The sequence below is a fragment of the Carlito syrichta genome, unplaced genomic scaffold (genome assembly GCF_000164805.1).
Source record: "Carlito syrichta isolate Samal-C Ts95f unplaced genomic scaffold, Tarsius_syrichta-2.0.1 Scaffold315201, whole genome shotgun sequence".
NCBI classification, from domain to species: domain Eukaryota; kingdom Metazoa; phylum Chordata; class Mammalia; order Primates; family Tarsiidae; genus Carlito; species Carlito syrichta.
Genome location: NW_007259297.1, coordinates 255,299 through 269,396, shown reverse-complemented (window position 1 = coordinate 269,396; position 14,098 = coordinate 255,299). Strand labels below are relative to the sequence as shown.

At 37.2% G+C, this 14,098-nt stretch overlaps 1 protein-coding gene across 1 annotated transcript in view; it reads right to left on the bottom strand.

The window, feature by feature from the left end:
- The window catches only part of LOC103275056 (CUB and sushi domain-containing protein 1-like), a gene marked incomplete at its 3' end in the record, with an annotated part of 411,423 nt that overhangs the window by 163,586 nt on the left and 233,739 nt on the right, over positions 1 to 14,098 (bottom strand). Inside the window, exon 12 of the mRNA XM_021706144.1 lies at positions 5,413 to 5,601. Within this exon, the coding sequence (XP_021561819.1) occupies positions 5,413 to 5,601 (189 nt within the window). The remainder of the gene's footprint in view (positions 1 to 5,412; positions 5,602 to 14,098) is intronic.

Sequence of the window (14,098 nt, the reverse complement as noted above, 5' to 3'; positions counted from 1 at the left end):
GAAGGTGTGCCATTTTGCTTTCTTAATAGCATATAACAAATGTGCTGTTTTCCTAAGCCCTTAATGCTATAAAATATTTTTGACATTTTAACTTTTTGGTACACCCAGCAGAAAAGGGGAGTTACTGCAGGTTATTTGCCTGACTCACAGTCAGAGTAGACATACTCAAAAATATTTATTGATCTTTGTGTATCTTCTGTGAACTGCGTTGGGATATGTTTTCCTCATAGATCTGTTGACTGTTTTGTGTTGTTGTTTTTTCCTCTCTACTCCAATTATAGTATGTGATTATTTAGTTTATATATTACACGGAGAATGCAATTATTTTCTGTAGTCTGGGACTTCATTTTTAACTTTTTACATTGTGAATAGAAGACTGTTTAATTTGTATACAGTATTATTGGTCAAAGTTTTTCATTTATTGTTTTAAAATTTTTTGAAGGCTTTCAATATTTAAAAACTAAAAATTCTTAAAGAAAAAAATTAGCTGGACGCAGAGGCTCAAGTGTGTAATCTCAGCACTTTGGGAGGTTGAGGCGAGAGGATTGCCTGAGGCCAGGTTCAAGACCAGCCTGGGCAACTTGGCAAGACCCGGTCTCTACAATAAATCAAAAAATTAGCCGGGCGTGGTAACACGTGCTTGCAGTTCCAGCTGCCTGAAAGACTGAGGTGGAAGGATCGCCTGAGCTAAGCAGGCAATGAAGAATGTGGTGGCCATTAGCGTGCCACTGTACTCCATCAGCCTGTGTGACAGAGTGAGACTCCAACTCAAAAAAAAAGGAAAAAGAAAAAATCAAAAGGATTAAAAACCTGATTCACATCTGTATGGCCTCTTGTAATACAAAGTTGGCAGTGCATTGCAGTGAAGACATGATCTTATCAATCAGTGATGCTAACTCACTTGAATAGCCTTAATGGGGAAAAAAATGAATCTGGACACCACATCATTCCCTTGCACAAATTTTCAGATGAGTTGAAATTATAAATGTAAAAGACAAAAACATTGCAATTTTTAGGTGTGATGAACAAGTTTTCGATCATGGTTTCATACATGTATATGCATCTTAAATCATGCTGAATTATTCACATGAAATATATATTTTGATTATACCTTTATAAAACTGTTAAATTGTTAAAAGATTTTAGAGGAAAACAGTATAATATCTTTATAAGGATTGGCAAGTTTTTATAAACACTACATGTAAAGCACCATCCACAAAGCAAATCACTGAAGAACTAGATTTGTTTAAAATTAAAATCTTCTATTTATCAAATAAGAGAAAGAAAAGAACCATTTCAAAGTCAGAAAAAATACAGAGGGTGCCAAAAAAGTATGCATTTTAAGAAAGGAAAAATAACTGCATTAAAATTGTAATACTTAATTTATACTGATTACAAAAGATGAGTACAAGTCACATTTGACTTCTACAGTGCTAAAATTGGTTACCATCAGTGTCCAGATACTTTGATTATGGCAAACATCTCTTAACATCTCCTAAAAAGTGTATACATTTTTTTGGCACCCCAGGTGTTCACAATGTATAGATCAAACAAAATAAACTGTACTCAAGGATGTAAGTAACAACTATACTTCAGTAAGAAAAAAGCATATGACCCAGCATAAATAAAAACAAAGAAGCATGTGCTTTATAAAAGAGTATATTAAAGGCCAGTAAATATTAGGAAACATGCTCAGAACAATCAAATGCTCATTAGCAGTAGACTGGAAAAAAGGCTGTGATATATTTATGCAATAAAATGTTTACAAAAAATGAAACACAGCTACGTGCCATATTACAGATGAATTGCACAAGCTAAAGATTGAGACAAAAAGAAGTTGGACAAAGAATTCAAATTCTGTATGATTTTACTTATATACAGAATCTACACAGTGGGACAATTAAGATAGTGGTAGCCTTAGAGGTGGCAGTGACCTGGAAAGGTCATGAAAGGGATCTGGTAATGTTCATTTATTGATCTGGAAGGCCTGAATCTGACATGAATGTGTTTACTGTGGGAAATGTATTGAGCTACACGTTTGTATTTATTTGTAAAAATAAGTGTGTGTCTCTGAAGATATATATATATATATATATAATATGTGTATATATATATATATATATACACACACAAATATATAGAAAAAAGCCTGTAAAAATACTGTTCTGTAATGTTACATAACAATTTGAAGTTTTGAATCTTTATGTTTATGTCTTTAATTAATGCATAACCTATTTTGTTTACTTTCTTAACATGTTTAAACTCAATCAGTTATTCAATTTAACCAAAGTGTTTATTAATAGGATATTCTTTCTCATTGGTTTGGAATAATTTTATCATAAATTAAGTTGGTTTTTTTTTTTCCTGAGTTTTTTTTTCTCACTCCATCACCCAGTCTGGAGTGCAGTGGCATGCTCACAGTCACTCCAGCATTGACCTGCTGGGCTCAAGCAATCCTTCCGCCTCAGCCTTCCGGGTAGCCGGAACTACAGGTGCTCTCTACTATGCCCGGTTAATTTTTTGACTTTTATTGTAGAGATGAGGTCTCGCCAAGTTGCCTAGGCTGTTCTCGAACCCGAGGGTTCAGGCAATCCCCTCACCTAAGCCTCCCAAAGAGCTGGGATTACAGGTTTGAGCCACTACACCCACCATAAATTAAGTTCTTAAACAGCCGGGCTCGGTGGCTCAACCTGTAATCCCAGCGCTTGGGGAAGCCGAGGTGAGTGAATTGCCTGAGCCGGCGGGATCAAGACCCGCCCGGGTCACTTGGCGAGACCTCATCTCTACAATAAATCAAAAATTAGTCGGGCGTGGTAGCGCGCGCCTGTAGTTCTAGCTACTTGGAAGGCTGAGACGGAAGGATCGCCCGAGCCCAGCAGGTCGAGGCTGCGGGTGGCCGGGAGCGGCCACTGCACTCCAGTCTAGGCAACAGAGTGAGACTCCAACAACAACAAAAAAGTTCTTAAACAAAGATTTGTTACTAGAATTCCTATGCTATATCACATATGTACTTGTGTATTTCTGAACCTATTCCATATTGTTTTATCATTAATTTTTCGCAAGCTTTGATACCACATAAAATAGTACTTCTTTATTATTCTTAAAAAGACATGTTTCCTTAATTTAGAGCATTTACGCTTCCAGATTAATATTTAGATGGTTGTAAATTTATATTAACAATCTCAATTTCAATGAAAATTTTTTAAATTTAAAATTAAAACTTTAAATTTGTGCATTTAAACGGGAATCTTCCCATCTAGAAACATAGTATGTATTTTCATTTTTTAGGGTTTTTTGTTCATTTCTATTTTTATTTGTATATTAGCCTTTATATTTCTTGTTAGGCATATTCCTGGCTCATTATTAGTTTTGGGGGGTTTTTTTACCCTATGTATTTTTATTATATTTTGAATAAGTTATATCTTATGTGGAAACCTGATGACTAATGTTTAACCTGAATGCAGTCACTCACTGAATAATTATTACTGCTAAAAGTTGACTATCTTTTCTGTATAGTGTCCATACTTCACATAATTTTCTTTAATTTTTGTACTTGCTAATCTTCTGAGCAACATTAAATAATAGTTCCTGTACTGAAGAGTTTCTCCTTTTCTTAACTTTCACAGGACTTTTATAATAGTTTACTGTCTCTTGTGGTGTTTTCTTCTGGTGAATTCTTTTATATTATGGTTTCCTACATAGTTATAAAGGTGATATGTTATTTCAGAGTTTATTTAACGTCTAATGTTTAAAAAAATCTTTCCATAAAAATACAGGTTTAATGACTATTCAAAAGTCTTTACCTCTTTTCCTCTGTTCTGATAGGAAGCAGTTTGCACTGCTAATTCCTCACATAGGAAAGGCAAGAGCTGGATACCCACAGTCCATGTTGCAGATTCATAGATTAGGCAATTTCCACTGTCTATGATTGTTGTGAAATATAAGGGGAATTAAGAATGTCCATTATGGAAATCCTCTAATACTACAGTCTGCCTTGCTGCAGTGGTACGGTCAGCTCATTGAAGATGGGTAAATGGCAGAATGATGTCAACGCAATGTGAAAATTACGTTGGTGTTGACAACATTTTCCTAGGCAAATGGAGATGATGTGTTGGAATGATATATAACCTGTAGCAGGAAAAGAAAAATGACTCGGCTCGTCTCCTGAACAGAATAGGAACTCTCTCAGATGCCTATTAAGAAAAGTCACTGCACATACATGTACCTGCTGGGGCTGGCCCCGTCTTGCACAGCCAGAGGTCCACGTCCAGCTGCACCTCCTTCTATGGCTGCTTTTGTGCAGCCCTATGGATGCAGAGCGTGGCTGCTGCCTGGTACAGCCCAGAGCCCAGTCTTCGCACTCTGTTGGTTCGTGCACTTCTCATCCTTCCTGAGTTAGCCTGCAGCCTTTCTGTGCCATCCAGCTGCACTTTGTAGTTTCTCTTCCAAAGTACCATTTATTTTGGGGGTTAGTACTTTGGCAACAATAGTAAAAGATTTTGATTGGTCTGTCGCTAAGCACAATTGTCCATAAACTCTGTTATTTTAGGTGCATCATTTTTAAAAAGTCAAGGTGTTTAATAAGTGCATATATTGTGTTTGAAAAGTAATGCCTATTTTCTACAAAAATCACTGAAAATAAAAATAACATATTTATATTTTCCTGGGAACAATGAACAATATTATAGTGGGTATGTTCATGGTTAAAGACAAATGCCCCAAGATGTTTTTTTCTTTTTTTGGAAATGGTCAATCACAAGTAACATAGTTATCTTTTGTTGTAATTGTGCATAATGTCAAGTTGAGTAGTAGAGTAACACACAATATTCAAGGATACTGTTCGTCTTTGAGAGTCCCAAGAGCAGATTCATGCAGGGCAAGAGGAATGACTGTTATCACAAACAGTCACTGAGGATCTCCTGAGAGCTGGTGGTCTCAGAGGGATTACTCCTAGGGGAAGGCTCTGTTGAGATTCAGGCAGAGCTAAGTCAAACTATGCAGACCTAGAGGAAGTCTGACACTTGAAACTAGGTTAGAGAAAAGTCGGGTCTGACACTCTAGGATTTGTGTGCTGACTATATTGCCTCAGTTGCTAGGCTCAATAAATGTCATATGTAAAAAATATTTGTAGAAAACTAGGTTTTATAAATTTGATTGTTTGGAAATAAAGTTGAAGGACAGTTGATAATTTTCTGTTCTTTATTCTAAGCAGTTGTTTCACTCAGTAGAGGAAATTTGATAAGTGAACTTCAAGTGTTAAAAAGCAATGATATTTTTAGTAGGTACAACTTCTCCAAGAGAAATTACACTAGTCATATACCACTCCATAAAACACACCTACCACCCAAGCTATTTAGATATGTCCCCTCTGTGCATTCCCTTGTGGCCATTTCATAATGAAGTTCTACCTACCATCACAGCTAGGCAACGCATGGTTCCACTGGTGGTTTCTCTCACAGACAAGGGGCTCATCATCACTTAATGTGTAACCTGGATCACAACTGAACGTCACCGTAGACCTGATGCCAAAATTACTGCCATGGCGATGACCATTCACAGGGATGCCTGGGTCAAGGCAAGAGTCTGACTCCAGGGTCACACCTAGATGCACAGAAAAAAATACATTATATGAGGACTTTTCCAGTTTACTAAAAAGAAAAAAAAAGGATACGCCATATACTATAAGGTATTCTCAGACATAAATAGACCTGGAAAATTATGCAAGTGAACTCAATAATCCATTAATGTAATAACCAACACATCTTCAATTACTTGACTCTGTTTTTCAAGTTAGAGAAATTCATACTATTACACTGTTTACAAGATGGTATCTAAGTAACATGACCTTGAATAATTCATTGATCTCTGAATTTTACTTTTCTTCTTGGAAAATCAATGAACTACACTATATGACTACATATTTTATATATAGTTTTTATAATCACTATATGATTATATATTTTATCTATCTATCTATCTATCTATCTATCTAGTTCCAGTTAGATTTTGGAACTATAGTTCCAGTTATATTTTGGCAGTTATATTTTAACTTTCATATACATGCATATATACCCTCAAGCACATATCCATAAAATATAATTTAAAACTACACTAGAGTTGGTTTTTCTATGGTTGAAACAATTTTCAAATTTGCACTTAAGTCAGCCACTTTCTAGATGGCTACAATTGGCCTATGCTAAAATATGTGAAAAAAGGGCTATATAAAATTAAGTAATTATAATCATATTTTATGAGAATCCCTTTTTTTCTGTTGTTCACATTTCTCTTACATTCTAGAACAAAGCATATTTTAAAATATATGGAAAAATTAAAATCAGGGAAGAGAAAGGCAATTGACAGATTTAATGCAATATCCCTTAAACTACCAATATCATTCTTTTCAGACCTAGAAATGACAATACAGAACTTCATATGGAGACTTAAATGACCACAAATTGCCAAAATAATCCTCAGCAAAAGAAACAAAGTGAGAGGTATCACACTTCCAGACTTTAAACTTTAATATAAGGCTACAATAATCAAAACAGCCTGGTATTGGTACATGAACAGGCAAAAAGACCAATGGAACAGTGTAGGAGTTCCAGAATAAAAACCTTAATTTCTTAATCAACTCATCTTTGATAAAGCCTCCACCAAAAACCACTGGGAAGAGGAGAACTTTTTCAGTAAATGGTGCTGAAAAAACTGGCTGGCCACAAGCAGAAGATTAAAACAAGATCCTTACCGACACCATACACAAATATCAACTCTAAATGGATCAAAGACCTAAACATAAAACCTCAAACTATAAGAACCTTAGAAAATGCGGTAGACACCATTATGGAAATGGGAACTGGTAACCAATTCCTGAACAAAACCGCAAATGCTCATGCCATAAGAGATAAGATAAACAAGTGAGACCTCATAAAAATGAAAAGTTTCTGCAAAGCAAAAGAAATTGTCAAAAGAGCTGGACGACAGCCCACAGACTGGAAAAAATATTTGCTAACTATATATCTGACAAAGGTCTAACATCTAGAATATACAAGGAACTCAAACATGCAGAAAAGAAAAAAACCTAACAGCCTATTAAAGTGTAGCCAAAACATATGAATAAACGCTTCTCAAAAGAAGACATATGAACAGCCAACAGATACATGAAAAAATGTTCAGTCTCACTAGTTATTAAAGAAATGCAATTTAAAACCACACCGAGATACCACCCAATCCGGTCGGGATGGCCATCATCAATAACAAAAAAAACAGATGCTGTAGAGGTTGCGGGGGTAAAAAGGAACACTTCTACACTGTGGTGGGAGTGTAAATTAGTTCAATCTCTGTGGAAAACAGTGTGGCAATTCCTAAAAGATCTAAAAATTGACTTTCCATATGACCCAGGATTCCGCCTTCTAGAAATATATTCAAAAGGACTCAAATCATTTTACAAAAAAGATACCTGTGCACGCATGTTTATTGCCACACTATTCACAATAGCAAAAACATGGAACCAACTGTGCTGCCCATCAAAAGTAGACTGGATAAACATAATGTGGTACATATACACAATGGAATATTATGCAGCCATAGAGAAAGACAAAACTATGAACTTCACAACAACTTGGATGAATTTAAAGTCTATAATACTCAGTGATCTATCACAGAAACAAAGAACTGAGTACCACATGTTCTCACTCATAAGCGGACCCTGAACAATGATCATAATACTGCAAGAAAGGAATTGGCAGTAATGAGACACTGCCAGGGGAGGGAAGGGGTGAGCATACTTCATCAATAAGGGTACCTGATCTTAAACCAGGTGAAGTGGGGACCAAAGTCAGACTCAAACTTTCCCTGTACAATGACCATTTGTGTTCCTAACCCTGAATTTTACACACATCTTTAAAAGGAAGGAAAGGAGGGAGGGAGGGAAGAAGGGAAGGAAGGAAGGAAGGAAGGAAGGGAGGAAATAAAGAAAGAGAATATCATTGTAATGTTTGCACATGTAAATAAAAAATTTAACACTACTTGTTGCTATATATCCCTGACTCAGTAAGTCTTGAAACATTAGAATTATAATTTGAACTCTTAATCAAATATCTTAAAATATTTCCAACATACACACTGTTTAATCTCCAAAAGTAACCTTGGGCAAATTGCTTCTGGTCATTACATATATTTTTTCAAAACTTAATTATGCAACTTATGAATATGCCTCCTTTCATTAAGTCAAATACATGAAATACAAATTAGAGGATGATTTTTAAATTTAAAAAAAATGTGCTAATATTTCCTTTATTAACATAGTAAAATATGATCCAGTAGGCACAGGGACACAGGCAGGACTTTTTATCTACTGTTAAAAAATGTCTAATAAGGAATATGGTCTTCTCACAGAGATCTAGCTCCTGGATGTAAATGTTTGGAATTCTCCTAGTGTTAGGAGTGCTTTTGTTATTCGCAATGGGCTCCTCGGGCAACAGGATTTCAGTCCAACCTGCAGGGACAGGATAGCTGATGATGGAGTTTAATCATATGGCAATAATCCAATTGATCGTGCCTATGCAATGAAACTCCAGTGAAACCTCTGGGATTCTCTCAGGTGGGAAGTTGGTTGTGCACTTGGCTGCCCCCATGTCAGGGAGTGAATAGTATCATACATGACACCACAGGTGAAGGATTCAGGGAGTTCTGAGTTATGACTTCTCCCACGTTCTGCTCTGTGTCTCTCCCTTGGCTAGCTTTAATTTATATCATTTCCCTATCATAAATATGGCTGTTGTTAACATAGCTTTTAGTGAGTTCTTTGAGTCCTTCTAGCAAGTTATCAAATCCAAGTATGGTTTGGAGCACTCCCCAAACTTTCAGTTGTTTTCAGAATTGGCAGAATATACAAACCTTGTACTTTGTAAGACTGTGCCCTTAACCTCACGGTTAACACCAGATAAAAAGATATAATGACTGTCGTAATGAAGTTTTCTAAAGGGTGAGGACACAATAAAATAAAAGAAAGAAAAGTGAAAAAAAAGAGCATTATTTTTCCCAAGAATTTTTTTCTTCAACAATCATTCTAACTCATTTCCTAAAAACTAACACATGTCTATTACTGGAAACAACAGAATGTAACTGTCATGGCTTTTGTGCCTTTTGACAACCACTGAATCCACTTCTTCCATCCCTGTGTGATTCTGCCAGAGGCAACATGAGCACCTTTTGGCCCCAAATGTCCTGATCCTGTTCCCCACCTCTCTCTCTCTCCCTCTCCCTCTGTCTCTCTCTGTCTGTCTGTCTCTCTCTCTCTCTCTCACACACACACACATACACACACACACACAAACACACACTTGCTTCTGAGGCAGTGATTATAACTTCTTTCATTATCCCACAGAGAGTAGGCATCACATGCTCTGTGAGCCCTGCACACGCAAGTACCTAATGCCAGCTGAGTGGCTTTGTAGCATTAAGATCAAGATAAGAATTCTCTCAAAAGAAGAAGCTCTGCAGAAGAAATAAGATCACCTCCAGGTTTCTTTAATAACAGTAGCAAATATCTGTCGGGGGGTGGGAAAACACTTCTTATCTACAGGGTGCCTGAATGAAACGTCATTGTACACCTAACCCTTAACTGTACCCCACAAAACCATAATAAAAAATACTGATTAATGAAAAAAAAAAAACCAACAGTTAACTAAATCATTCAATTTCTTCAAAAGGTTTTCTATGATCACTAAAAAACAATATACATACCACATTGCAGCAATAAAAATAATAGGATTTTTTTTCCATCTCACTCTGCCACCCAGGCTGGAGAGCAGTGGCACAATCATGGCTCATCACAGCCTTAACCTGCTGGGCTCAGGCAATGCTTCTGCCTCACCCATCCAAGTAGCTGGTACTGCAGGTGCACACCACCATGCCCAGCTAATTGTTGTTTTTAATTTATTATAAAAAAGATTAAATAAATTTATTGTAGAGAAGAGGTCTTCCATGTTACCCAGCTGGTCTTAAACTTCTGGGCTCAGGCAATCCTCTTGTCTTGGCTTCCCACGTTGCTAGGATTATAGGTGTTAGCCTCCATGCCTGGCCTAGGAAGTATTACTTAAGATGATGTGAGAACAATGTAGTAATGAGTAGTTTTCATAACGAAATTTATAAACTGTGATGAACACTTTTCACTAAAATTTATAGTGCAAGGAGAGAAAAACAGGAAGTCAAAGCATAGAACTTTAAATGTAGAATTATTTATATGTAAAACAGAATAAACTATTAATGTCAGAACTGTGGTTAGTACTGACATTACCCCATAATTTATTTTTTTATTTTTATTTTTTCGAGTTGGAGTCTCACTCTGTCACCCAGATTGGAGTGCAGTGGCCGCTCCCAGCCACTGCAGCCTCGACCTGCTGCAGGGCTCCAGCGATCAGCCTTCCAAGTAGCTGGAACTACAGGCACGCGTTATCACGCCCAGCTAATTTTTTATTTATGGTAGAGATGAGGTCTCGCCAAGTTGCCCAGGTGGGTCTCGAGCCCACGGGCTCAGGCAATCCACTCACCTCAGCCTCCCAAAGAGAGGGATTACAGGCTGAGCCACCCGTACAATTTATTAATTCATTTGTTTTTATAAAATAATGGGTACCAACAGTGAATGAGTCGTGAAATGTGCAGACATTGTGTTCCATTGCATTACAGATTATTTGAAGCATGCTTGAGGGGAGAACCATGGAGCAGTATAATTATAATGTTAAATTTGATTACCAGTTCTCCTGGAAATGACCAGGGACAAGAATTCTGAAACAAGATGATAGTGGGAAAGAACACATGGCATTTCACAGTAGGGACATCCCTCCAATGGAACAAGACATTCACCATAAGCTAAATCAGGCTGGGAGGACAGGTAGCCAATCTATTTAGATGGAAAGGTACCACAATAACTTTCTTTTTAAAAAAAAATTTAGATTCAAGGTGTACATGTGCAGTTTTGTTACATGGGTATATTGCCTGACAGTGAAGTTAGGACTTCTATGAATGGCCATTATCAATAAGCTGTAAAACAACAGAAGTTGGTGAGATTGTGGAAAAAATAGAATACTCTTACACTGCTGGGGTGAATGTAGGCTAGCACAGACCCTGTGGACAGCAGTTTGAAGATTTCTCAAAGAACTACAAATAGATTTGCCATTTAACCCAGCAATCCCACCACTGAATATATACTCAAAGTAGTATAAATCATTCTACCAAAAAGACACCTGCACTCATATGTTTATTGCAGCACTATCCACAATAGTAAAAAATGGAACCAACCCAAGCACCCATCAACAGAGGACTGGATAAAGAAAACGCAGTGCACCAATACCCCAACATCTTTCTGAGTATTTTTGAGAACACTTCCTTTCTCTTCCGGTCTCTAGCCTGACAATACAAAGAGAAAAATGGGCCAATGGACTTCACGGAAATCATGACAGCATTCAATCTGTTCCAGCTGTCTTTTATTTGAAACTTAAAGCAACCATGAATTTTTGACACAAGTGGCTACAAATATAGTACTTCTTTTCAATTGGCTTTGTAAAATAAAGGACTAAACAAATTTGAAAACAATTCCCATGCAGCCTATGTACATTTGATGAGAGCAGGGTCCTGTCTAAGCCATCAACCTTTATAAAAGTTGAGTTCAAGAAAGGATGAATATTTACTGAGTGCCTTATATATGCTAAGCTTTAGAGTTGCGATTTCTCACAGCCACCTAGAGGTTTGAAAATAGGGGTTTATAGAACTTGATTTATAGAAGAGACAATAGGCCAGAAAATTAAGCAAATTGGCCATGTCAAATTATTTACTGATAGTCATACCTGAGTCCTTACATACTTCTTCCCACTTCTCTTTCTCATGTTTGTGTGTGTTTTTGTACGTGTGTGTTAGCATCTGTGTCAGTGTGTGTGTGTGTGTGTGATACCCAATTGTACTGCATCCAATATCATTTTATCTTAACCACTTTCCTTTCCTGGTCATACAAAAGGTGAGTGAGTCTCAGAAAATTAATCTCATTCAGACCACAGAATTTCTCCTTTAGTAATGACCTTTTTTGGAAGCAATAAGTATGCTGCATAGTATGATATGTACGTTTACATGTGTGAATCTTTCCTCTCCCTTCAAATATTATTAAAAAGATACTTTTGAAACCATTTGCTAAAAGTCCTCGAAAATTAAACAGAAAATCATCATAAATTTGAGAATTGTGAATCTCTTACAAAACTATGTCAGTTTTAATGTGGAGATTCGAAGAACAACAAACAAGCAAAGCAGATCATTATTCTGGAGGGAATAATACAATCACTAGTAAATAAAGAAATGGTGCTACATCCCTTATGAAGAATAAAGTAACACCAGGATAGACTATGATTGGACACTAATTGATGAGACTGATGATTTACTCGGCTTAGAACACAAAACAGAATGACAATTCTAGGTATGCTTTTAGAATAACCTTGGACAAAATGACTTGAATCTTTCTGCCATGCAGTTCAGAAAGACCTTCTGAATGTATGCTGTGTACAGCAGCTCACATTGTCTCATGGCATCACTGCAAACATAAGTCAGCCTTGAACACACGTGGCTGTAATTTCTGCAATGCTCTTTGTCTATAGAGTGGATTGCCACGGGCCTCCTTGGGCCTGAAGAGGGATCGTTAATAATTCTGTAAAGCAAGAAAGGCTTACAGTGTCAACTATTTATGACAAAAGACAAAAGAGAGATGAGCAATATTCTTATTTTTAAATGGCATAAAGAATTTGACACAGGTCATTCTTGGGTCAGAGGAAATCCATTTTTTAAGAATGTGTTAGATGAGCAAGTGCACTTATTTTCTAGTGCTTGTATCTCGGCTTCAAAACATATTTCCTCAAAGATCTTAGATACGGTCAGACAGATAAAGAGATTGGTAATGTTTGTCTCTTCCAGGCTTTCCTCTTCTTCTCTCTCTGCTTCCTTCATGGGGCTCTTTGTCTCTTTATCCTTTTATGACCTCTGCTGTTTCCTGACTTCCTTCCTTCCACCTGCCTGTGGGTCCTCTCTCTCCCTAGGGCCCACAAGTGGCATGTTCAACCTCATTCATAGCCATCTTGAGAACTTCATTAAATGTCCAGAATTTTGGCCTTCACGAGAGACTTACTGAATCATAATATCCAGAATTTGGATTCAGGGCTCTACAATTTACCAAGCTCCCTAGGGGTGTTTTAGTGCATAATAATGTTTGAGAAAACCTGTCCCTTCAGCAAACCTCCTACATGAGGACGACCATCTGAGATGGTTATGGAGCTCTCTGGAAGTATTTAGGTCTCTGTACCACCCACAGAAATAGCAACCTGGAACATATGAGCTGGTGCACAAGCATTCTGTTTTGTTTTAAAGCCCCACAGGTAACTGTTAGGGACATCACCAGCAGATAAGCACTGCTTGGAAAAATCCCAGGCCTTTCCTGACTCTTCTTAAGGAAAAAAAGCTATATCCTCCAACCCATTTGCTTCTGTGCCTTTCCTTCTTTTTTTTCAAATATGAAATGATTAATAAATAAAGAAGAGGTGATCATAAGTCAAGGTTCAGTGTGACATCCTTCTGAGGTAATATTTTTTTCCAGTGTATGCTTTAAGCCAGATGAATACACAAACCATGTCTGAGGGCCTTCTGGAAGAACCACTAGAAGTTCACAACATGAAAAACCGGATGTGTATTTAGACCTGTGCCCTGTACAAGTCAGAACACTAGAAAGTTTGACACATGAGGAACCTGTCCAATGTATCTTTACCCACCAGGTGCAATCTCTGCCCCCTTGTATGGCTATAGAGCTATCTCCCTGATTTTCTGATAAACTAGGGAGGAGAAGGAATTTAAGACTCTCCAAGAAATCAGAAATTTATGACATTGACACAATTATCACTATACCACAAATTCACATCTTAGTGACAGTTTTTTTCTTCTTACTGACGCAAAGAAAGAAAAATGGCAAAGAACATTTCTCGCCAGGCTTGGTGGCTCAGCCTGTAATCCCAGCACTTTGGGAGGCCGAGGCGAGTGGATTGCCTGAGCCCACGGGTTTGAGACCCACCCG